The 25,616-nt window shown below is 36.8% G+C and overlaps 2 protein-coding genes across 2 annotated transcripts in view; one reads left to right on the forward strand and one right to left on the reverse strand.

Annotated features, from left to right (window-relative positions):
- Nucleotides 1-22,121, forward strand: part of Usp53 (ubiquitin specific peptidase 53) — a 103,909-nt gene extending 81,788 nt beyond the window's left edge. Inside the window, exon 17 of the mRNA XM_063260711.1 lies at nt 17,053-22,121. Coding sequence (XP_063116781.1) covers nt 17,053-17,074 — 22 coding nt within the window. The 3' untranslated portion in view covers nt 17,075-22,121. The remainder of the gene's footprint in view (nt 1-17,052) is intronic.
- On the reverse strand, nt 21,956-25,173 carry Fabp2 (fatty acid binding protein 2). The gene is made up of 4 exons (XM_003476843.2): nt 25,014-25,173; nt 23,589-23,761; nt 22,560-22,667; nt 21,956-22,252 (listed from the first exon to the last, which is right to left on the reverse strand). Exons 1-4 carry the CDS (start codon nt 25,078-25,080, stop codon nt 22,202-22,204), a joined length of 399 nt encoding a protein of 132 aa, XP_003476891.2. The 5' UTR covers nt 25,081-25,173; the 3' UTR covers nt 21,956-22,201.
- Between the last annotated feature and the right edge of the window lie 443 nt (nt 25,174-25,616).

Below are 25,616 nucleotides of genomic sequence, written 5' to 3' on the forward strand. Positions count from 1 at the left end.
CCGGACTGGCTGAGAAAAAGAGGATGCTGTTCCAAGGAAGAAACAGCTGTAGCAGAAACTAGAGAGGGTGGAACTCCTCACAGCACACTTCTCCCAGGTCCCCACCCATAAGTAATAGTGAGGAAATGGGAAATGAGGTTGGCGTTTCTGTGTTGTAAGTCATAGGATAGGAATGACAGGATATGCAAATGAATCTGCCTGTCCGGAAGATGCGGAAGTCTCAAGATGATAATCTGGCAGCAGTTTGGCTTAAATGATAAATTGTTTGCCCTTCGGTTTTTAAAAATCTTAATTAGAATACCATTTTCTAGCTCAGCACTGTCTTTGCCATCTGTTATTTCCTTATCACTAGCTTTGCTGCTTGGCCCCTGAAAATACTTGCGTTTGAAGTCTCTCAGTCATAAAATAGAGATTTCAAGAAGAAAGTTTTAGGGAGGGACTTGTTTGCGAAAAGGGAGCAGGGGATAGAGAAGGGAATGCCCTTTAAATCCAGCGTCTCATGGAGCAAAGGCCTGAGGATAAGTTCAGAGGCCAGCGTGGGGAGCTTACCAAAATCCTGCCTCAAAATGAAAAATAAAATGAGTTGGGGTTGTAACTCAGTGACAGAGCAGCCATAGCTTTGATCCTCGGCACGACAAAAGCAAGCAAGCATCGTTATCTTCATCCTAGACATTAATTTTATGGAGTACCCTTTCCAGTCATAGAGAAGTTAATTTTGATCCAAAAGAAAAATGTTTGTGGTAGGTCATCTTTTTCGTGCCTTTATCTTTTCAAACTGGGTACCTGTCCTAACCAGAACTCTGTTGATTGGTACAGTTATTTCTTCTTTTGATCCTTTTTTTTTTTTTTTCTATCCATAACTACTTTGCATCCCTTGGTAGTTTGCTTTGAAAGTTGCACAGATGTTTCCACTTAACCCACCTGAGTAACAACTGTTTTGATTTATGATCTAGGCACACTATTTGGATTCATGACCTGCCAGTCAGACTTAAGATCCAACATTTTTGTTTTGTACAGTTGTGTATATATTGGTGATAGAGCCTCTGTGCCTTTTTCTTGTTTATACAGTATTGTGGTTTTACGCCTTGTTTATACAGTATTGTGGTTTTTGCTGATTATAGGTACTGCAGTTTTATGTTATACACTGCTGCATGCAAGAGTTATGCAAATAAAAGCAAAGACATCAAGTTAGAGATTTCTTTGTTTTGAATGTATATTGTACTATACACAATATACACAGTTTCTTATTTAATGACTTAGAGGAGTAGGAGCCGAACTTGGTTATTAAATGAGGAATGTCTATACTATCAAAATCAAGTTGTGGCTTATATCTTCTTTATCTTGACATTCCAAATACCACCTATGTTGCTTTGTTTATGCTTGCACTAACCTTCTCGATTTCTCTGCTTATTGCATGTTGTTCTGATTAAATTGTGATGTTTTATCTGCCCATACATCCGACTCGTCCTTTGGCACCCAGCTTAAGGGCCATCTTCATAGTTCTCTTCACTACAATTCACGCTGATTTCTTTGTTGTTGGTATTTCTAAAATTTCTAGTTGCAAAAACTTAATGTTTAACCTTTCTCATGCTTTCTTCTTGGAAAAAAAGGGCTAATTTCTCAAAATCACAAGAGTGAAATAGTTATTTCACAGTTTTTTACCTTTCTTTAGCACCGGTTATTCTTTGTACATTTCATAACAGTCACCTATATATTAGACTGGTTGTCATTATCATCAATTCAAAAAGCACTGGAACTTTCTTGGCATAATAGCTGGTAGCATCTATATGTTACATTATATGTTAGTTCTCCTCATTATGATATTAAGTATTCTTTCAGGAAGCTTTTTTTTTTTTTTTTTTACCATCTTGGCTGCCATTACAATCCCTCAGTGTCTTGAGAATTGAAGAATAGCAATATTTATTCTATTATATTTTATTACCATTATCAAAATCCTAGTCAAAAAATGCTTATCAAATTATCTTTTAGAACACAATATTGTAATAAAGCCCCCAGAATCTAAGACTATGGATCTACCACTCTTGGCATGGATAGTTGTTGAGATTTTCCCACCTACTAATAATAGATACGTGAAAAAAATAGATATGTGTTAATCTATTCCATTTTACCTACTCCCTTTCTTAATTTCAGTAAAATATTTTTGATTACCTAAGATGAGTGAAGTATTGTTTGAGGAGCCATAAAAGATAAGAGATACAGTAGCTATCCAACTGATTACAGGTACTGACTGAATATATCTGAAACAGCAATGAAGTTTTCAAGCTCTGTCACTGACCGCTGTGATTGTGCTCAGTAATTTGAAACTTTGGAAGGCTGAGCAGAACAAGTTATGAGAAAACTACCCATCCTCACCCTCTACCATACATATACAGACTTGACCTGAAAGAAGCCATCTTGTTGCTTTTTAAAGTTTAAATTGAGCAAAGTTTACCAGGTAGGTGTGGATGAGAAGATGTTGAAACTTGCAGCCTTGAACTCTTATTATACATATCAACTAGGCAACCAACCTGTTATTTGTTCTGTGAAATTGTGTTGGATTATAGTCACTGAGGATTGAATTCAAAGTTTAATACAAGACACGACCTGTTTTATAATAACACATATAACAAAAGACATGACCTATTACTTAATACTTCCAAACAGATAGAAACATGGATGTGACCTAAAGTAACTAAATGGATACCATTGTAGTAATTGAGACAAAGAAAATATTGGTCAGAATGACAGTTACTTTACAGATGTGAGAAATATCAGCAAATATCCCTGGGAGATGAGATCACAGATAATTTTATTCTTCCTGTGTATCCGTATTTACCAACTGTTACTGAAAACACATTACCTAGAAGTTACAAGCTTTTTAAAAACAAGTCCAAAAATAAGCAAGAGATAATTATTTAAGTATTTCTGACATCATCACAGACATTATGGGCATAAATACCAAGGAATTTTAATGACTTACAGCAGTCTTTTTCAAATCGCACTTTTTGAGGCTCTGTAATTCCTCAGGATTACTCAAGGGTCAACATGGAAGAGAAAAGACAGATATAGAAAATGGAGCATCATGTGTCTACTGTAAAGCTCAGTTTTTTTCTTCATATCTATAAATATGCCCCATTTTGTGTTTGTTTTGTTTTCTGTTCTAGAGAATTGTTAAAAAGTCATATTGGGTGACCCACTTTCAAAGTTGTGGAATAGCAACTCCTATGTTCCCATCTTTCTACAGAAAATGGAAAATAAGCAAAAAACATCTGAAGTGCTTTTGTTAGAACTAAGGAAAACAATCATAGGTTTCCAAGAGCCAAGCAAATGCTGAAGCAAAATACATGAAGTATCAGAAATAGAGTGAAATAGACTTTAGCAAAAAAATTAACACCTCACTACCCTCCCTTTAATAATGAAAATATTTAGACAAAATCAGTAAGAAAATAGAGGATCTGGACCTAACTAACATCTATGAAACTTTCCATCTAAGAGCTGTAGAATACATGTTCTCAAGTATATCTGGGATGGTCTCCAAGATAAACCATATTGGGCTACCTACAAGTTAAGTTTAAAGCTATTGAAATCATACACAGGATCTTCTTTGACCATAGTCAAATGGAAGTGGAAGGAATCTCACAAAAAACACTGGAAAGATTTGGAAATTTAACATACTCTTAAACAACCAGTAGGTCACAGAAGATATCCTTAAAAAAATAAAGATATATAAAAATGAAATATAGGAAAATTTTTTAATTGCAGTGAAGACAGTGTGTAGAGTGCTTATAGCTAAAAATATTTGAAAAGAGGGTATCAAATTAAGTACCTAACTTCACACTTTGAGGATGTAGGAAAAGGAAAGAAAGCTATGAGCTATCAGAAGAGAATACATAGTAAAAATGTGCATTAATGTAAATGAAAGTGACCAAAAAAAATCAGTGAAACCAGAGGCTGATTCTTTGAAAAGATGACCAAATACAGAAATAGAACTAAAATACAGAACTAAGTAGATAGATCACTATTCATCTTACAGAAATTGAAAAATTATGAGAATAATATGAATAATTACATACCAACAAATTAGGTAACTTAGATAAAAAATCTCAACAGGACAATAAGTAAAGATACTGGATTAATAATCAAAATCTTCCAACAAAATCCCAAGACCAGACAAAGTTTTAGTGAATTCTATCAAACATTTTATGAAGAATTTATACCAGTCTTTGTCAAACTCTCTCCAAAAATACAAGTGAAGTAAAATCTCCTAACTTTGGGACTCCAGCACCCTAATACCAAAGCCAGATAGTGCCATCACCAAATTACAGACGTTTTCGTACTCATGTTTTACAGGAGAACTATTTCACAGCAATCAAGATGGAAGCAACCCACTTCTGACAGTTGAGTGGATAGGGAAATTTTCCTATATGTAAACCAGAGAATGTTAACTTTATGAGGAGATAAATCCTGTCACATGCTACAGCATAGATGAACTGTGAGGACATTAAGTGAAATAAACCAGTGACAAAAAATAATCCGTAATTCCATTTATATGAAGTATTTAAAGTCATAGTCATAGGAACAGAAAGCAGAATAGTGCTAACCAGAAGCTGGATAGAGTAGAAAAAGGGAGAGTCATTTAAAGGATATAGAAGTACAGTTTTATAAGTTCAAAGAGTTCTGATCTGTTTCACGAAGGTCTAAATATATTTGTAATTATTAAGCGGTACATTTGAAAGGAGTTCATATGATATGTATTATGTGCTTTTGCCACAAAAAAGCAAGGAAATTAGTCTAATATTTATGAATATAGAAACAAAAATTATTAAAATATAAGGGCAAACCAAATCCAACTGTATATTAAAATCATTACCACAACCAAGTGATAAATATACATAGGGCAAATAATGTAACTATTAACTTGTTAGATGTCAGACACGCCAAGTTCATGTTTCCTAATATCAAAGAATGAATTTTAAGGAACAATGGAGGTTAAGAGTAGGAAAAAGTTATTGACAGAGAACTCCTGAGAGACAGCGGGAAACCCCAAAGTGGATTGCTATGGACCCCACTTCACAGAGCAAATGATCAACCAATGAGATTACAAGTACAGTCACTTAGGTAATATTGCTCTAATGGGGAAACAAGTCATGTACAAAATGGAAAGAACAAGGACCTTTCTAGGAAGGAATGAATCAAAAGGTCCTCCCACTTGGGTGATTGATGTCTAGCTAGACTTATTGGATTGTGTGATATCATTCACAGTATCATCTAATTTATTGATTATCTCTTTGGTATTGTAAACCCAAAGAGAGTTCAGTCATCCAAGTACTGTAATCCTTTTTCTAGGTTTCCTCACAATCCAAAAGCTTATATTTGTAATCCCTTTGAGATGTTATTGGAATCCCAGCAAGTTAATTTCAATCTACCACCACCAATACAACCCACAGCAAGAGTAAAAACACCAAGACATATTCCAAGTCAAGGGCAGCCCGGGGGTCCTAAATCCAACCCCCGTGAGGACATGCGGACAAAGGCCCTGCTCCTGGGCCTCTCCCAGAATTTATTATCTTGTGAAGAAAGGGGGTGGCTCAGGGATGAGTGACAGTGAGGATGGCGGGAATTATGTGAGTAACTTGAACTGGCTGGCCAGGTGCAAGAATTGCATCTCTGTAAATTGCTGAGATAAAGATATGTGGAAGGCTCAATTTACATAATCCAATTAGGGTAGTAATGGAATTGTTGTGGGAGGCTCTCGATTCAGTTTGTGATATGCAAACTCCTGTGATTCAGTTTGTGATATGCAAACTCCTGTGCGCTGGGGAGTCATAGCCTCTTCCTCTTGAGGCTTGTACCTGGTTGACATTCCTGGAGCTATTGGCTCTAACATCTTGCATGCTCAGTCCTGTATATAACTGTATTGTACTGGAGAACACTATGCAAGGAAACAGGACTGTCTGTTGGCTATAGAGATTGCATATTAGCACCTCGGCTAGCCTTATTTGCAATGCTTAGAGCCAACTGAAGAGAGAAGGAAATACCCTAGCCAGCTTTTTACGTATCAGTATAAGGAAATGAGTCTCCAAGTAATCAAAGTCACAGAAATTATTTTGGATTGAAAGGGAGTCACTGGTGTTGTCTTCCACATTTGGGAGACATGCAGGCCTGGCCATTTTGTTTTCACCTTGAGACCTGCTCTTTGACAGATGCGTCTGTAACCACAGTTGTAATGTGTTTTCATCTTTTTTACTGATTCCCTGAAGGCCTAATCCTGTCTGACTACCTATAATATTTTTACATAACTTAGTTGTTTATAATATTTCCCTCTCTGAAGTGTTTTCCCTAACTGTTGTGAGGGGGTTAGGGGTGATGACCAGTCTATGTATTTTTGGTTGAAAGGGGGTATAGTTGTGATTGGCAGTCAGGAATACTCTCTACAGGGTCTATCTAAAGACCCTCAATAGATGCCAGGCATTCTTGTTTTGGGTTAGTGTATAGCTTTCAGTCTGGAGGAAACAATGTCAAAGATATTTTTATGTGTGGGCTGACCAGCGCAGCCCCCCAATGAGACAGAGGATGCTCTTGTGGGTAACAGGAACTGCCGCTTTATTTACGTGGTCTCTGGTTTATATATTCGGCCGTGACCAATCACAGGCTGCCACGAGGAAGCAGGGCGGGAATGGGACGCAGGCTCTGGCTACTATACCCAGCTGTGGCCAATCAGGGGTTGCCACAGAGTCAGCATGGGGCGAATACGGAGTGAGCACGAGGTGCGCACGGGGTGGCTAGTTTAGAGAGGGACGTAACGCATTGCGGAAGCTGATGTGGTCTTATCGTCCCGGGCGGGGTGTGTTGAGCGCCTGTGCCCCACAGTGGGCCAAATAATATCAACAACACTATCACTAATATAACTAGCAGACGTTTCCACCAAAAGAATCCAATAGTAGCTTGCCACAAGAGGGGAAGGAGAAGGTCTAGGGAATTTTAGAGTCTGACACAGCAATAACCTGTCATTTAGAATCTTGAATAACCATCAAGATATTAATAGAAAGACCAGGAAGTTTCAAACAACATTGTATAACACCTTCTTGTGCTAGTATTAGAATGTTTAATACCAGCTGATTTTGGAGGATAGCTTGCCTTATTAATTTTACTTCTGTAGGAGAGAGAGACCAATTAACATGTAGTTTAAGGCCCATTGAATGTAGTCAGCCAAGGCCTTGATGTGTTGAATGACATCTCCTAATCCTAGGGATGGGACAAAGATAGAAGCCAAATGATCATATTAGTGAAATGTACTTAGACCATTGATGTCATGGATGGGATGTTTGTAGGTTTCTTGATATTTTTGACTTTTTGCCTTGTAATCACACAAATCCCACTGTGCATCTTTCTATCCATCCAGGGTATAGCTGGGCCACAAATTGGTTTCACAGGGACAATGTGTGTCTTTAAGGGCTTTTATCTAATTTTAGGTTGATTAAACTAGTCCATTATAAGCCAGTCTTGACTTGTAAAGTTTTGGTGAGTATCCACTGCTTTGGGAGTATCCATCTTAAGTATTTAGTAGAATTAGAATTAAGCCAATGGATAGGAGTGGTTTTCTTGTTGTTTCTAGCATAAGGAAGACTTTTTATTAAGTTGTCTTATAGTGGGAGTTAACCACATATAATCATTTCATATCTGAACGTAGCCATTTGATACCTATGATGGGTAGCTCTCATGATAGGACCCTTACTTAGTAGGGGTTTTACTAGAGTTTGTACAAAGGCTTTAGTGACATTTTTAGAAAAAAATTGATTATTTCTATAATCATTGACTGTGGAATTTATTAGCTACTCAGCTACCTTGTAATGGTGGGCTAACCTATGAACCACTGAGCTTTTTTATATCTTGTCAATGTAAACTTGTAGCTTTTCTTTTCTCTTTTTCTTTTGGTACCAAGAATAGAACTCATGACACAGACTTGCTAGGCAGGAGGTTATGCCACTGAGCTATGTCCCCAGCTCTTGTAGCTTATGTTAATCATATCCTTGAAGTGAGGATACCCACCAAAGAAGTCCTAATGATTTGACCAGGGGAGCAGGACACATATCTAGTAAAACATTTGTGGTAATAACTGCATATTCTTCTGCCCACACTAGAAAGTAATTATACTCTCCTTAAGTGGTAAAGTAATTAGTAAAAGACATAAGCATAACTTCATAGATTATTTTCAGAAGACTTTGCTTTCTTTTTGAACAAGAACTTTAAGTCTTCTCTGAGTTCATAGGAGTATTTGAATGGTTACTTGTACTCAGCAACAGTCTGGTTTCCATGGCTTGCATCAAAAGTGGTGTATCCGAGAGTCCAGGTCTGCTACCTTGACAGCATTTCCTTTTCAAATTGGTCCTAGAGAAAGAGACAATGGGGGAAGAGATTTTACCAGTACTTAATCTTTAGGGTGGAATATAAAATTTCCTTTTGCTTTAGGTTGAACTTTTGTTAGCTATTGAGGAGTCTGATGGAATTTAGCCAGTGAGGTGACCTCTTTTAGGAAGGCAACTGTTTCTCTATCAAAGAGAAAATTATTAGTGAAAAATGGGCATCTATAAAGCATTTTAAACAGCTTGATCCCTGTTTGAATTGAATTGGAGGTGTATTTCTTACTTTGAGAAGAGCTAAAAATAGTAGGTGAGCCCACTATAGGGGGTTTCTTGAGCCATCGTGTGAAGGTATTTCTTCAGATCTCATTTAATATTTTTGCCATTCTTAATGGTTGTGGTCTCCATGCCCAATGAAGGTGATAGTACACAGTGCCTTGGAGATACCCTGTGTGACTGTTGTTTTAAAAGAAGGCCCATTATCACTCTGAAATCTCATAGAAGTTCAAATATGAAGGTGATTCTTGAGACCAAAATCATTACCACCTCTTCTGTTTTGTTTTGTTTTGTTTTGTTTTTTTATAAGGAAGTGCCTCAGTCCAGTTAATCAAAGTATTTACATAGACCAATAGGCACTGGAGTCCCTTACTGTTTGACATATGAGTAAGATAAAACTGCTAAACTTCTCTAGGGTATTTTCTGTGTTTCTGTATACCTGGGGGGCTGCAGTCTGGTTAAGAAGATTATTCTTTTAGCAGAGCTCACATGTTTTAACTATCTGTTGGTTGTCTTAGAAAGTCTCTTTTTTAATGAATAATTTTAGTGTCTTGCTCTTCCCGCGTTTTAAATTTTGATGTAAAGACTTAATAATTTTTTATTGACTAGAACCAGGAAGGAACAATTTACCATTATCTAATTGTAACCATCCTGGTGGAAAAAACTGACCTATGGGAGAGGGCTGATTTGATTTTTGACTGAGAAATATTTTGGTTGACTACAGTCAAAGGATCCTTCCCAGATCAGGAGGATCTGAAATGGGAACCTTGAGCAGCTTCTTTTGTAGCTGGGTCAACCAGTTTTGAATTTTGAATTTGTATAAATATTGACTTTTTGTTCTTCACTGAATTGTAAACTTACGGCCTTTATCAGAGTTAGAACTTCTGCTAGCTGAGCAGAACACTCAGGGTCAAGTGAGGAACTTTTAAGTGTCTGAGGTAGTCAGTACTGCATTCCTTGCCTTTCTTGTCTCATTTTTTATGGAGATACAGCCATTACAGAAGCAGGAAGTGCTACATCTAACAAGTCTTTTTCTGACCGCATATTTATGTTACTAGTACTGAGTCCTCTTTAGGAAATGACTACTTTTCAGAGATGTCCGCTAAGTGGGTTTGAGTTTGGGTTTGAGTTTGCCCCAAGAGCTTGTCTCTTTAGTTTATTAGAGATGAGAAGTTGCTGCCTATTTGGCCTAACCTGATTTTTGATGCTAGACTGTGACATTGTTTATGATCCCAGGCAACCTCAGTATTGGGACACAAGTAACAACAACTGATCACAGCAACTGTATCACCTTGGTGAAAATAATACAATCAGTAATACCAATAACATCACGTATTATCTAGAAAATGATACAGTGTGGTAACTATTAATTTTCCAGATTGAACTATGGGTAAAAATTTATAGTTATATAACAAAATCTAATACTATGACAGTTTATACTACTCTTGTGTAACATCACAATTATTTTTACTTGTTCAGTATAAGTTTTCCACCTTTACATTTATAAAGCTTCTAAGACAGATTTGGAGCTTCATGAGACTAAAATAGATCTGTCTTGTTCGCTGCTAAAAATCATGTTATATCCAACACAATGCAGATATTCAGCTTATATTTGGTTAAAGGAATACATATTCTCAGCCAGTTAGGAGCCAAGAAAACTTTAGTATCAAGGTATATTTTTATACACTGGAAACAAGAATTTATTAACTTCACATTAAAAAAACTTTTCTCAATTTTCTTCTATCTGGTTTTTGTTTGATAGATCTAATCCCCTTTTGATAAACTCTGAGTGCCCAAGTCTTGGGAATGGCTGATTTCCAGCCATCTAAGTCCAGGCATTAGCCATTGCCATAGGCACATGCTCAGCCATCCTGGCTTCCCCAGTTTCATGCCCACTTCCACCTAAGCCCATCCCACTAACTCTATCCATAAAACACACAGCCCAATAAACTGGACTAGGACTGTTGTGCTGCAAAAAACGAGGCCCCAAGATGTTCAAGAAAACAGGGCAAGACATCTTTAAAAAGAAGTGCTTTATTTTAGCTGGTACCCAGCAACACAGCCTGCATTGGAATCTGCAGAACTGTGTGACCAGGTTAGGTTACATGGCATTTTTTAAAGGTAAAGACAATAAAGCACAGGAAAAGGGGAGGGAGCTTATACAAAAAGGGAGTTAATCTCTGCAAAAATGTTTCACAACCAGAGCCAGTTGGTCCTGGAACCTAGTGTTTTACAATCAGTGGTCACAAATGTTTTACAACCAAGGGTCAGTTGGTTCAGGGACAAAATTGCTGTTCTGGAAGGGGATACTTCACAAGAAATGAGATTTGAAACACAGGTCAGGGTAACGACACTTACAGAACAGGATAGTGGCACCTTAGCCAGGTTACTACAGAACTTTCCTCTGGAGTTAGTTCAGCAGCTCCTTCCCAGAGCCCTAAATTCAGACTTGGAGTCATTGAAGCTGAATACACATGTGGGGCTGTGGCATGGCCCAGGTATGGCTGAACTGAGAATGAGGAGATGCTGCAAGGGGGCAAGATAGGCCATAGCTGAGGTCACCTGGAGACTTTCTGGATAGTTTTCCTTAATTAGCATTGTCTGTTGCTCAGTGAGGGGTCCTTAAACCCCTCCCAAAATCCTGCTCAGGTTTCTTGTGTTTTCCACTCAACTCCTTCCTTGTTTTGAATAAATACGGGTTGCCTAGGGATAGTTGGTCAGTCAGCTATCAGAGTTATGAAACCTACAGAGCCTTTTTAGGGCTCCTGGAGCCCTAAAGATCATTCCACTTGTCTCATTCCTTTGGGCCTTCACCTTGCACTTGTTTAGGAGATTGGGGACGTAGGCATAGACCCCAACAGCTGTGCCTGCACAGGGATGTGACCATGCAGATGTCTGCTGTGGAGGGTAACTTACCTTCACTGTGTTCTTATGGTGAAACATGGCCCCCACTCTTCTACCTCATTTTACCTCATTTTCTTCAGAAAATCCCTTCCCTGGGTAAGTGATGGGGAATTCCCTGTCTGAAGCACAGCCTAAAGCAGGCTGTGTTGCCCCTAAGCTTATTCTCAAATGGCTCAAATGTATTTAAATGCTTGGGAAAGAATCCCTGAGGCAACTGACACTCAAGTTCCTTTAGTCCTATTAAGCAGGAAGCCACTGACTATTGCCTTACCGTTATAGAGGTTAAATAAAGCTGTTGAATGCCAGGTGGGCAATACAGCAGCAGCCTCTATTTTGTTAAAGTCATTGGCATGTGAAAATGCAAACCAAGATTTCAAAAATGGTTTAACAGATATTTATATGAAACCTGCTACTACCTTGGCGCAAATGATTTTGGCTTGCCAAAATATAGCAACTCAAGCACATAAAATGCAATTGTTGGCTGCTATTTTATGGCTCCCTGCTACTTGTTTTAATTGCAGAAAATCAGGACATGTATGCAAAGATTGTAAGGCAAAATCTAAAAATAACAGACCAGATATCCCATGTCCCATTCCATTTGCAAAAAGTGATATCATTGGGCCAGCCAATGCAGTCAAAACCCTCAAAATAAGAATAAAAATAAAAATAATAATGAACACAGTCAATCATTGGGAAACAAGATGGCAGTTACATTTCTGACCCAGGAACAACAGGGAACTCCCTTCATGTCACCTCCTTCCAACAAACCATTCATGCCACCAAGGGGAACTCTAGCGAAGATTTACTATTAGCTGAACCTATCAATTTGGAAATGCCTGGTACTGTTTATAAGGTTCCTACTACTTTTCCTAGTCCTTTACCTCCTGGGACAACTGGCCTAGTTCTTCCCCATTCACAGGCATCAAGAAGAGGCACTTTTGTGATTCCTGATGTCATTGATGCTGATTATACTGGGATATTGTTGCTTCAAATGTGGTCTCTCTTGCCCATTGAACTAAATGTTTCTGAATCTGTAGCTCAACTAATTTTCTCATCTTATATCTCCTCTAAAGCTCATGATGTTGCTCATGGAAATCACGAATTTGGCTCTATTGTGGTGGCTGCTGCCTCTGGGAGATGAATGCCCAAGCCTCTCTTTAACTATTGACAACATTTCCTTTTCAGGTTTTAGCTTCTCTATTCAATGCTTTACGGGGTCACACAGATCCTGCTCATGTGATCTCTGACCCTCCTTCTAATGCAGGCCCTTCAGAGCACAGCTATGGTGGATCCAGTCCCAAAGGACTGCTCTCTTACCTTAATAATTTTTCATTTAGCCCCCTTGTTCACAGGAGCTCTTGTTGCCATCCAGAGCAACAAGTATTTACTGTTGAATGATTACATTTACCCCACTTGCCTGGTAGTACTTTAAATGAAAGCTACTTGCTTACACTGGCTAGGCGGCCACCATTTTACTGACCCTTGATGTATATCTCATTTTATTTTTCCTTTGCTTGCATAACCCCTACCAACCTTTCCAAGATCCTTTTATACAAGATCTCTGCTGACTGGCCTATAACAAATCCAACAGGTCTATTTATAGTTGTAGATTCTAAATTTGCAAGAAGTTATTTTAATTGTTTGGTTAATGATGTATATGAGTGCACTCTGATTTTGTAAGGTGTTTGTCAGTCTGTCTGTGTATCTGTTGTTCATTTGTCCAGTCTGTTTGTAAGCAGTTGCTGGGAGTTGCTGAGCTAGTGATCCTTCACACATAGAGCAGAAAGCAAAAATGCCTGTACAGGAGTGCCCAAGTGGCGCAGAACACCTGGGAAATTCCTTGAGGGCGTGTTGCAGTACTGAGAGCACAAGTGTAGGAGGTGAGCTAGTTTAGCAAAGGGATGTGGTACAAGTACATAAATGGCCCCTGGGGAACTTGGAGAGTTCTCACAGATCCTGACGGGCTGTGTGCTTGATTCTATGTTTGTTTTGTTTGAATCTGTACAGATCATCTGTCTATTTGCCTGCTCTGTGAACAGCTGTTCCTTTTATTTTGAGCTCAACAATTTTTCCCTTTTTTCTTATACATTTTTGGATCATTTGATAAAAAATTCATTTGGATTATAGATTTACAAAGCATGCTTTCACCTTGGTTGCCAGCTAGTCCAAATGATGCAAAGACTGGATATATAAGTGTAATATGTTGTTATTTATCATGGACTTGACAGTCTCATTATTTAGAAAAGAAAAATAATATTATTAGGATGAATAAACAAAATCTCTTGGGGTTGGGATTGTTGGACAGCACTCCAGGGGATTAATAGGAAGCAGCTGCCTGGTAACATTTTTTGACCAGTTCTTGTTCACTGATCAGAGGCCCCAGTGATCTTCATGGTCTTGTAGGAGATACCCCAGGAAAGTTATAAAATATGTTATTGTTATTATATGTTTACATTGGTCATTATCAAAAGAAATAATACAGTAAGTGTTTTTGGTTTAAAGATGCCTGTGTAAAGGTTTCATATAGCTATGGCAGTTGACTGCTATCAACTTGATGCTTACTGGATATATTCATGGTTCCAGATGCATAGGTCTCCCACATTGTGAAGTGGGGATTACTTACGGTAATAGACTTTTGTTTCATATTCAGACCTCTGCTGGTACCAGAGACTCATGGGATTCACATTCCACTAAAGATCAATAAGTTGAATAGAATCTTCTTGTATATTAGATAAGGGTTACTGACTAAAAGAGATATTTTATGTCAAAGTGGGAATTTGGATTATTGCAAGAATGTCATGATTGTCATGATACAATAATATGTATGGTTTTGAATCTTGATTTACTGAGTAAAATATGTAACTGTTAACGCTTTGTAGGTATTCAAATGCTAAACTATCTATGGATAGTAGAAAATAAGTTTCATTTAATATTCTAAGGTGCATCATATTTAGATAAGATAGTAATGTTAAGCTTACTGCCTGTAATATGTTGTATTGCTATCAGTCTTTTCTCCTCGATGTTCAAAAACTGAGGTTTAGAGACCAAAAATTAGGGAGGCAGACAGGCTAAAAGGATAACCAATATTTTGACCCCAGCCCTTCAAGGTGAGTGGGGACCCAGGACATAAAAGAACCTCTGCTTGTGTCATTCTAAGATACTCAGTGAGTCCTTGGTCTTCTGATCAAGATTATGAGACCTCAGAGGAAAGTGATCTTCAATGTATGGTGTTCCTAAAGGAGAGTCACCAGGAGAAAAAAGTCTCCCAAGCTTTCATAGAAAGCAACTGAGTCAAACAATGGCCCTGACTCACCGTGATGGCTGACACTGATGGAATAGCAGGGGGGTGCAGGGCATGGTTCTAGGATAATTCCTGAGGAGCCCTAACTGACCTTGAGAGAAAGTAAGAAACTGATTGTATTTAATTCAGGTCTCATCTTAGCTTGGTCTTGAACCTCCTGCAGAAAAGCATGGCTTCAGGTGGTGTAATGCCATATAAAATGTTGGCTGTAGGGAAAGCTTGGATTACTGACATACTCTTACAATTGCTGTCTACACTAGTAACTGATTATTGTTGTGAATGGTTGTGTTTTGTTTTGTTTTGTCATTACTGTACTGAGCATGAACACTTTCGTTTCATGGGTTTTGTTGCCTGCTTTTCCGTCCATGTCTTTTAAGTTCTGCCCATTATTACTAGCTAACAACTTTTTTCTGTGTATTGAAATCAAACTCCAACAGACATACCCTAGCTAGTTATAATTAATTAGAATTGTTGGTTTTGAACAAAGTTTTCATACCATAAACTGCTCTCAAGTATAGAAATTACTTGCCCATGGATGATGCTTAATTAGGTATGGGTAGGTTGATCTGGTTCAAATCAAGATTTTCTGTGTACAAACAAGTAGGACTGAGTCCCTCATAGAACTTCTCTGTATAAGATATTCTCACAGTATAGGATAGGGGAGGCCAGCTTTCTGATGCAAGGACTCTCCAGTGCGCTCAATTGTCTGTTCATTTAACTGCAGTTATTAATGTCTAATGTTTGTTAGAAGGTTCCCATGGGAAATACAGATGTAACACTAACCTCATTCCTGAAACACACTAACAAAGTTACACAACAAGACAGAAGAATGGCTTGATAGCCACTGATAGCTTGACAGAGGTGCACACAGTGGGTTTAAAGAATACACAGGACAAAAGTTCTGAATTGGCCTCTTAAGTAAACTTTACTCTCACTGATATTTTTCTTTACTAATGGCATATCAAATACAGAAAGTTCCGGGTCACAGCTATGTCCTTCAACATCCTTATTAAAAACATATATTGTGAAAAATTAAAGTAAAATTAAAAACTAATACCAAGCATATATTCTTTCACCTAATTTTTAAAGTTTAAAAAAGAATATTGTTCTTTGGGTTTTTAGTATATGATTTTGGTTCATATTAATTATGACTCACCTTAGGGAATTGCTACATATCCATATCACATCTCAATCAGTTTCTCTTCCTGCCTTCCAGAGTACTGCTCAGATATTTCCTCAGAGTGTAGTGCATGTGCCAGAAATGTTTGAAAAGAACCAGTTAGGTTACCCAAGAATGTGGCCTTGAAACTAGGCTGAGACACAGGGAAAAACTGCTTATTCCCCTTCAAATTTTCACTGTTCTTCCACCTTCCCAGCAGTTCTAAACACTAAATACTAAACAAGCACAAATTTAAATTCTCTTTTATCTTTGATAATCCAGATTACACGGCAGATAGGACTTCCGGTACCGTTTTAGTCCAATGGAATCCTCAGTAGGGACGTAGATGAGAGAAGCTCTACTTTTTGTCCATGACTGATAATTGGCTCCAAACCTCCTAATGTTTTTCATATCCTACTATCACTTTCTGTTCTTTTCCAATCAGTTCTCCAGGTCATATTTGTCCCACCAACAGGTCTAGCAGTTGGTCACCGGGACTAAAGATATGCATCACCCTGTGTATCAGCACACATGGAATGAAAGTACACTGTATCCCTGATGACCATCCAGTTTTAAAGATGTAATGTTGTTCTCATTTAGAATCAAAGTGGTCCTAAGAATTTTGATCCACTTGGGAAAAATTCTTAATGACTCAAATATCTATCCCAGTAGAACTGAGTATTGCATATTTGATGACTGATAGTATTTTTGTAAAACACTTAGTTTTTATTTAGTAAATGAAAGCAGTATTAGAGGTTCAGGGGGAAAGAAAAAATTCTTATGTTAGTTTTCTGTATGGAATTTAGAACTAAAGAGGCATTTAATAATTGCCATTTCAAACTGCAAAATATGGTGTGCTGCACTTTTGGAGAACATTGTCTAGATACTAAAATTCTAAGACCGCACTGGAAACATTTGAAAGAACTCATATCTGTGTCCAGCAGGTGGCATTTGTACATTACAGTTTAAAGAAAGCAAGTAAGTGCAGAAAGTAAAGAAACATTTCATAGTTGTTTAAAATATCTGGCTTCTCTACTTTTCTCTCATTGCAGAGACAAAATACCTGATGCCTAACATGAAGGAAGGGAAGACTAATTAGTTCTCAGTTTGTAGATATTTCAATCCATAATCAGCTGGCACAGTGACCTGACTGAGAGGTAACACTTCATGCCAGCAGAAGACATGAAGAGCAGCAAGAGCAAAAAAGGGGTGAGAGAGCAGGCCTCCTTCCCCCTTGCCTACCCACTCCTCTGGTACCAAGTCTGTGTTACTTACTTTCCTTTCTTTGCTGAAACGAAATACCTGATGCTCAAATGAAGGAAGGAAAGATTATTTAGCTCACAGTTTGTGGAGGTTTCAGTCCAAAATCAGCTCGCTTCAAGCTAGAGAGACATGATTGAGGGGCAATACTTCATGGCAGCAGAAGACATGAAAAACAATAAGAGCAAAAATGGGAGGAGCAAAAGAGCAAGCCTTCTTCCCTCCCTTGCATTATATATAGGCTATGCACCCTTGGGTGGGTGTAGCACTCACACCCATAATATCAGCACTAGACAAAGAATCAATCACAAGCTAGTTTCAGCTGCCTATTAAAGCATTCTCCCCGTGACTGCATGAGACTTTGGGAGGACATACAGACACAAACTATAACAGTATTTATGTATCTTCTTGGTCCCTTTTGTCTCCATAAAACCTCCTTTCACTTCCACTTTATTCCAAAAAACTCTTGCCAACTCATTTACATATCTTCAGGTGTTCAGGTCTCTGTAGCTACTCATAGGAAAATATCTTTTATATTATTAATAACTCCCAGGATATTACTGATGAAATCATTTCCTAGGCCAGTGTAAAATGAAAATCCAAGAACCTCTGTTAAAAGTTATGGAGAATTTTGAGAGGGTGTCAGCAGCTCATTAGCCTGCACAAGTTGTTATTGTGTACTCATACATGATTGCAATTTCCTTCTCCCCATGCCAACCTCCATCATTCCAATGCCTTCTCCCCTGTGGCACACTCTGAAAGAGCTGCTCAGGAAAAAAAAGAATCACAGAATGTCATCCATACATTGTAGAATCTTATCTTTGGAAGGAAATTTAGAGATCTAGCCCAATTCACTCATTTTAAAGATGACTCAGCTACATTCCAAAGAGATTAAGTGGCTCTCCAGAAATCCCCCAGTGTCACAGGCTGGCCTGGAACTAAGAATTTTCATGTGCCAGGCCAAGCCTCACTTTGCTTTTAATATTTAATGTTAGGGGCTGGGGATATAGCTCAGTGACAGAAGTCCCTGCCTGGCAATCTCAATGACTTGACTTTGATTCTATACCAAAAAAAAAAAAATTAATGTTAGTGTTATTTGTACAGATGAATAGGTTTTATTGTCACATCTATATGTTTTTACAGTATCCACCCTTCTTACAACACTCTCCTACCCTTTTTTGCCATCCTCCTAGCTTCCTTTTTCCTTAATGTCTCCCTTCTTTCATGTTGTCTTTTTTCCTCAAGGGTTAGGTAAAAAATTACTGCAGTATTTTGTTTATTATGACTGCTTAATACTCATGTGTTGATGGATATGGAGACTGACTCCATAAACTTAGTTATTGTGACTGGTGCTATGTGAAACAGTAGGTATCTGGGTATCTCTGTAGCATATTGACTTTGATTCATTCAGGTATCCACTTAGGAGTGGTGCAGCCGCATCATATATTAATTATATTTTAGGTTTTAGAGAAACTTTATACTGTTTTCCATAGTGGCTCTACTAATTTGCATTCCTTTGTTGAGGAGTTTTAAGAAAAAAATTTTCCCATCTACTTAAGACATATTTTGTTCTGTTTTCTCTGCAAGAAAATGACACGTTTGCATTACTTACATGTAGTGAGTACCGGCTATATGCTAGACACCATGCTAGATGTTTTATATATAAGTCGTTGGCAGCAGAAAAGCAATACTATTTTCTCCATTTTTCAAACAAGAAAATTAAGTCGTAACAAGTTTTGATTAGTAGAGTGGAAAGATGAGTTTAGGGAGGTGGGGGATTCCAGCACTCACTATCTTTACATAATATCACTTCTGAGTTCTACAAGATTGAAATTAACTTGTATTTCTTGAACATTGGTCTTGGTTCTGGTCAGCTGTGAGTGATCTGGGGGCACTTTCCGGGTTCTCCCAATTTTCCAGGCTTGTCCCTGTCTTAGGGCCTTGCGCCGGGGTGTCCCCTTCACTTACGATGCTCTGCTTTCAGATACTCCTTTACAAACCACACCACTTGCCTTTTTTCTGAATGAAAATCAGAAACGATATCTAAAGAATCTTTCTGGCTGCTGTATTGAAAAAGAGACTACTGCCTGGCAGGCGTGAGGTCATGAATTTGATTCCCGGTACCCCACACACACAAGAAGAGAGAGAAAAGAAAAGGAGACAAAGAAGGCAGAGCACAAAAGATAGAAGTTGGGAACTATTGGTCATAAGCCAGGTGAAAAATAATCCTGTCTCAGTCTAAGATGGTAACAGTGAAAATAATATGAAGCAGTTCGGTTGTAGAGTTTTGTGTGTACATTGTAATTCTTTATGTGATCTATTTTAATTATTTGTCATGAAAAATATCTAATACATACAAAGATAGGAGAAGAATAAATGAATCCCCATGTTTTTACTAGGTACCTGTGAACCTTTCAGCTGTTACCGTGTGTCTGGCACTTTCCAATGTGCTAGCACTTGTCGGCCTGTGATGCTGTCAGCTTGTGACCAGCTGTGTTCCACGCGTAGCGCTTTGCACTTTTCCCCAAGCCAAGAATGGGGAAAAGTGACTTGAAGCAAATCCCAGATACTACATTGCATGTGTAAGCGATTCAGCTCTTCCTCCTGCACTTGCTTCTAATTGCTCCTCTAATCTACTTTCTTTATGATTTCTGTGTTTCCATAGTTTCATACGCTCGTCACTTCTACTACTGTCTGTCCTTTTTGCCCTCCTTAAACACTTTTTTTTCTACCAGCCACTTGCTATGCTTTTTTCAAATTCAAACTCCCTAAAAAGAGGTCCATTGGGTTCAGTTAGTAGCTGTTATTCTTTTGCGCAGGTTGAAGGTTGCCCAACTTTGGAGACAGGCTGTGCTGGGATCAGGCATGGTGTGTGGTGCACTGACAAAGTCATTTATCCTGAATTGAGATTATTGAAATGGGCATGACTTAGCAAGTAATAGAACAATACTAATAAATAGCAGAAATTTAATATCAGAAAGGACACAAGTTATGAAAAAAGAAAGCTTATGGTGAAGCTAGAATAGAAAAGTTTCTAACCACTGACATGCCGTTATTTTATAGTTTAATTTCATTCATTTGGAGTGTTATTCTTGGGTACTACCAAGGAACTAAGGAAATTTTTTCCAAAGATATTTGTTGTTTATTATAGGCAAGTAATAGCATAAATCACAATATAATAGACTAAAAGTCAAGACTTACACATCCGTCTTGTTCAATATGGACTCTATACAGCACTAGACAAGGCAATAAAATTCTTTGTGCATTTGTCAAAGCTTTCAAAGAAGGTGATACTGGCCTTTCCTTCTTTTACATATGTGGACAAGTGAGATTAGAACATAATAGTAAGTGAAATAAATGAGGCACACAAGCTTAAATATCACATGGTTTTTCTTATATGAGAAGCACAAATTATAAATAAAGAGCAAAATAAAAGATAATTGGAAGTAGAGAGATAAGTCTTTCTTAGATGGAAAGGGGATCAAGAGATGAGGGGAGAAGGGAGGACAGGAAAAGGGAGCAAGAAAAAGAATTAAGATGTGTTATGTATATGGGCCAACTCCATGCAAGGAATGTGTACATTATATATTGCAAACATGTATTAATAAACCATTAAAATGAGCCAGTGAGGTGCAAAAGAAATAAAAGCACTTTGAACATTTATGCAAAACAGCATGTGAAAACCTAAATATTTTTTATGTGAAGATGTTTATGAAGTTATAAAACAATAGATTTTTTGTAAAAGATTATTCTCTAGCTTACTCATTTCCATTGTGTGCTCCAATATTTTCCCACATTGTAAGGTGTCTGTCATATGTGTATACCTCTTAGAGCAATATATAGCATACAGTAATAACTGTGTAAATGTCAGCTATTGTCTGTATTAGTAAGAAAAAGAATCTGTTAAAGCAAAAGTCCATAGATTTGCAAATGCTTAATTCTTAACCCCATAATATATATGCTGCTAACATAAAATTGCTTAAAGCACATAAAATAGTAGATTACATGAGAATGTGAGTGAAAGGAAAGTTTTGGGTCCTGGCAAATTTGGTAGTGTATGTGTTTATGGGAGAAAAAAATGGAGGGTATCAATGACAATAAAAAGTAACATGCTGGGGCCTGGCCAAGTAGCAAAGTGCTTGCCAAGCATGTTGAAAATGCTGTGTTCAATACCGAGTACCACAAACGCCCATGCGCACGCGCATACACACACACACACACACACACACACATGCATTTTGTTGTCTGATGGCCCTGTGGTTCCTTTTCAAAGACTGATTAGTGCACAGGCTGCATCAGAACCACCAGGGAGTCTTCTAAAATCTCTAGTTCTGTTTTCAGAGATTTTGACCTAATGGATTGACAGTAGAGATTAGGAATGCAAATTTGTTGTTGTTTTTCAGGTAATCTTGATTTCTAGCTAGGTCTAGAAATCACTAACAGTGTCAAAAATTACAGTCCAGGTTTTTGCAGATTGTGGGTTTATGACAATATTTGTTTTGTATTTGCTTTTCTTATTTCTAAATTTTCTGATGGTGTTAATTTTATAATAATAAATCTTTCCAGGAAATTATTCATAAAGAGTACAAGATTTAAAGATACCTATGGAGCCTATGTTTTTAATTTCCTAAATGTAAAAACAAAAATGAAAACATCAATGCATACATCACAGTTACGTTTTCAAGGACAGGCTACTTATAAAGCAATGTGGGAACAATGTTTATTGTTTTGTTTTCCAAAAAATTTCAGATTCTTTTCAAACACCAATAAATGTATATTTTAATATAAAAAGATTAAATCCTAATTATCTTTTGCTTCTTTTGCTTTGGCAAAACTGGAAATATGTCAGTAACTTTGTACTGGAAGGGGATAGAAAAAGTTTTTCCACAACATTGATCTTCCATCCAGTGAGTATTCTGTTCTGTGCTCCAAGAATCATGCTCATTCCCTTTTAAAGATCCTCTTGGCTTGAACTCCTTCATAAGTGTAAGTCTAAAAACCATAAAAGAATTTACTATTAAGAAATATCTGAATTAAGAAAACTAATATTTCATAGCATTGAATGAGTGCATACAGGATATACCCAATAACACACTTTGGCTGTAGTTACATTTGTAGTTAAAATAGGCATTGATGCATTTGTTATAAATACTTTTTAATAGACATCTAAAAAATCTCTACTTTTAAATCATTTAAAGAAAAGAAATAAATTTATTTATTAATGATATAACTCAAACTCATTGTTATGTAATCTTTTTTGTCTTTGGAAAATGGTTATAAATCTTTTGCAATAACTCACGTGGATTAGTTCATTATCTATAATTTCTCGGACAGTAGTCAGTTCTTTTCCATTGTCCACACGTTTGAATTTTCCAACGAGTTTATCTCCTTCAAGGTTCCAGCTCCCCTAAATAATAACAATGATGATGATGATGATGATGGTGATAGTAATAATTAACAATAAGGCATTTATTAGGATTTTACAAGTTAAAGGCACTGTTTTGAGTTCTATAGAACTACTTTTTCATTTAATGTTCATAGAAACTCTGTGAAATAGATACTATTGTCTCCATCTCACAGCTGAAGAAACTGTTCAAGGACAGAGTCTTTCACCCAAAGTCACACAGCCAGGACTGTACATATGCTTTCGGGCTCTACAGTATTTGTGTCATTAACCATTATGCTTACCTCCATTAAGAGTTTTTGCAGGCTGAAGGCAATAAATGACAAACTGATAAAACATTAAACTGATAAATAGTCATTACAAACATATATAAGTAGAAAAACTCTGAGGTTAAGAAAAGTTTTAGTAATTGGTTGAAAATGATGAGTACCTAAAAATTTTTACCTTAAATATAAAACGGTACATTCTCAATGAACTACAATGTAGTGTTAGATATTTCCATTTGGTTAAATATTTTTTAAATTATTTTAATACATATTTACTCAAGAGCTATTATGTTTAACTCTAAAAAATTAGAGTTAATTACGTAACTCTAACAGCCTTTATCTCTGACAGGTATGTAATAAAGTTGAAAACTCTAAGCTTTGAATTTCTTGACAAATAGCTCTATATGTAATCACTCAAACTTAAGTTTTTAATCTAGATTCTTCACAGGTATGTGTGAAGAATAAAAATGTTTTATTTAAATATCCTTGCAATATAAAATGTGGGCAGACTTCACCAAGTCCTTCAATAAATAAAAAAGACCTACATTAATTAAACCACCCAATGAGGTAAAGCAGAGATTGTTTTACAAGTGGATAGAAGAGTCAAATATACATTGCTTATCAAGAATAAAAACAAAACAAACAAAAAGCTTCTTACACTGAGTTCAGTTCCATCTGCTAAGCTGTAGTTAAAAGTGACACCAAGTTCGAAAACAACTTCAATAGTTCGAAAAACACTTGATTCTTTCACTGTGAATTTATTTCCTTCTTGTGTGATGGTCAGTTTCAAATTGTCATGAGCGGCAAGCTTCCTTTTCACCACGTTAATCCCTGCAAAAGGAAGAAATTAAAGAAAATAAAATCAAAATGCCCTAGCAAATGTTGGTCTTTCTAAATCCTATTTTATTTGCTTTTTTATTTTTAATTTGAGGGCAGAAAAAAACCTGAAAGCATCTCCTAGGCACAACAGCACTAACAGTATTTCTGTAGAAAAAGTTCAAGTTCCATCAATGTAAGAGATTCCAGAAATAGCAAAAGTTAAATTAAGTGCAGAATTATAGGACCTTAGACATGAATATTTTAAATAAGATTAATAAACTTTCAGTGTTAAATAAATCAAATTCCAGAAATGTCAAAAGGTATATTCATATATTTATAAGGAAACACAAGTTTAATTTTTAAAAATATCACTTTTCTTTCTATTACTGCTTAGAGTTGTTTTTTCATTTTTTTAGTTCTGAAGATTGAACCCAGGGCCTTGCGCCTGTGAGGTAAGTGCTTCACCACTGAGCTACAGCTGTATCTCTGCTTCTAAATTTTGAATGTATAATTCCCTCTGCTTTTTGTGGCATCACTGATAGATGCATACACACAAAAAATAGAAAAAATGATCACAGTTTACGATCAACTTCACTAGTATATGGATATAAAACTCCTATGAATTTAAACTTGAGATCTTAAACTATTAGCTTAAATTGATGCAGAATTTACTTAGGAAGAGTGACACTAGTTTGTCTGTCCTTGTACTGTGTGTACGCTTCCAGAATATTGTTATAAATTCATAAAATAGTTAAACTCCCAAAAGACAATACATGACTTTATGAGTTTACTTGTAAGGTTTTATAAGTCATGGGAAAATAGAATTTAATCTATATAAAGCATCTGGATAGAATACTTTTCCATTATTTTATGATTTTTGCCTCTTCATCTCCTAGAATTCTACAATTTAGAATTTGGACATTATCATTATTATATCATGTTCTTACTCTGAACAAATAAAAATATCAATTTTCAACGATAAGGTACAATCCACAGCTAAAGAGTGACAGAAATACATCTAGATTTTGTGTGTATGTCTCAGAGGATGGTACTCAAAGAATTTTTCCTTGCATGAGTCAGACAATGTATTCTGACTAATGCAGAAAGGGGCTCCCTTTGTGCTTCTGGGGCCTCACTGCATCAGGAGCTAGACAATTTTCTAAGCCAAAAAATGTCTATGAGAAATTACATTCCCTAAGACAGAAAAATGTCTGTGAGAGAGCAAAGAACGAGCCACCAATGAAAGAATGAAATCAGTCCTTACCCATTTTTTCCATGAACTTGTCATAGTTCTCATTTCGGTCCACTTTCCAACTACCATTAAATGTCATGACTGCACCTGAGGCAGGCTCGCGGAAGCAGCAATGCAGTCCTGCCTTCAGGAGAGAATTTATTCTACTTCTTATCTTAGAACCACCTCTATTCTGCGATGTGGACGTTCAAAGTTCAAGAGACCGCCTAACCCCTCTACACTAAACCACGTTAGTGTCTCTTTGCATAATTTTTATATGTTCTGAAAGTCACCTGCACTAAAATTTGAGGAGCATATCCAGTGTGTCTTAAACTACAATGTATGGAAATATTTATTTCAAGAATTAGAAATAGTTTTTCTACCTGTGGGTTCAAAGTGCACTTTGTATTGGGGCTGTCATAATTTGCAGCAGATATCAAATAGCATGTGGGGAACAAGGTTGTAAAGACCTGTTCCTTTTCTTTGTTTCATTGCCTTGTAAGGTCAGACATTATGATAAAAACAGTTGAAAAGCTAAATTTAATGATTACTGAGACTGAAATTTTATTTTCATTTGTTTTCTATATTATTTTTATTGAGATAAAGTGAACATAAGATTCAACATATTCTTTTAAA

The sequence above is a fragment of the Cavia porcellus genome, unplaced genomic scaffold (assembly GCF_034190915.1).
Source record: "Cavia porcellus strain 051 isolate PalLab524CR breed Dunkin Hartley unplaced genomic scaffold, mCavPor4.1 scaffold_14, whole genome shotgun sequence".
Taxonomy (NCBI): Eukaryota; Metazoa; Chordata; class Mammalia; order Rodentia; family Caviidae; genus Cavia; species Cavia porcellus.

Excerpts from the sequence above, each read along its gene's own strand:
- Fabp2 (XM_003476843.2), bottom strand. The coding sequence starts at position 25,080 with ATGACATTTAATGGTAGTTGGAAAGTGGACCGAAATGAGAACTATGAC. Across the intron at positions 23,762-25,013 it reads CAAGTTCATGGAAAAAATGG|GGATTAACGTGGTGAAAAGG; the intron begins GTAAGGACTGAT and ends TTCCTTTTGCAG. Across the intron at positions 22,253-22,559 it reads TAGATAATGAACTAATCCAC|ACTTACACTTATGAAGGAGT; the intron begins GTGAGTTATTGC and ends TATGGTTTTTAG.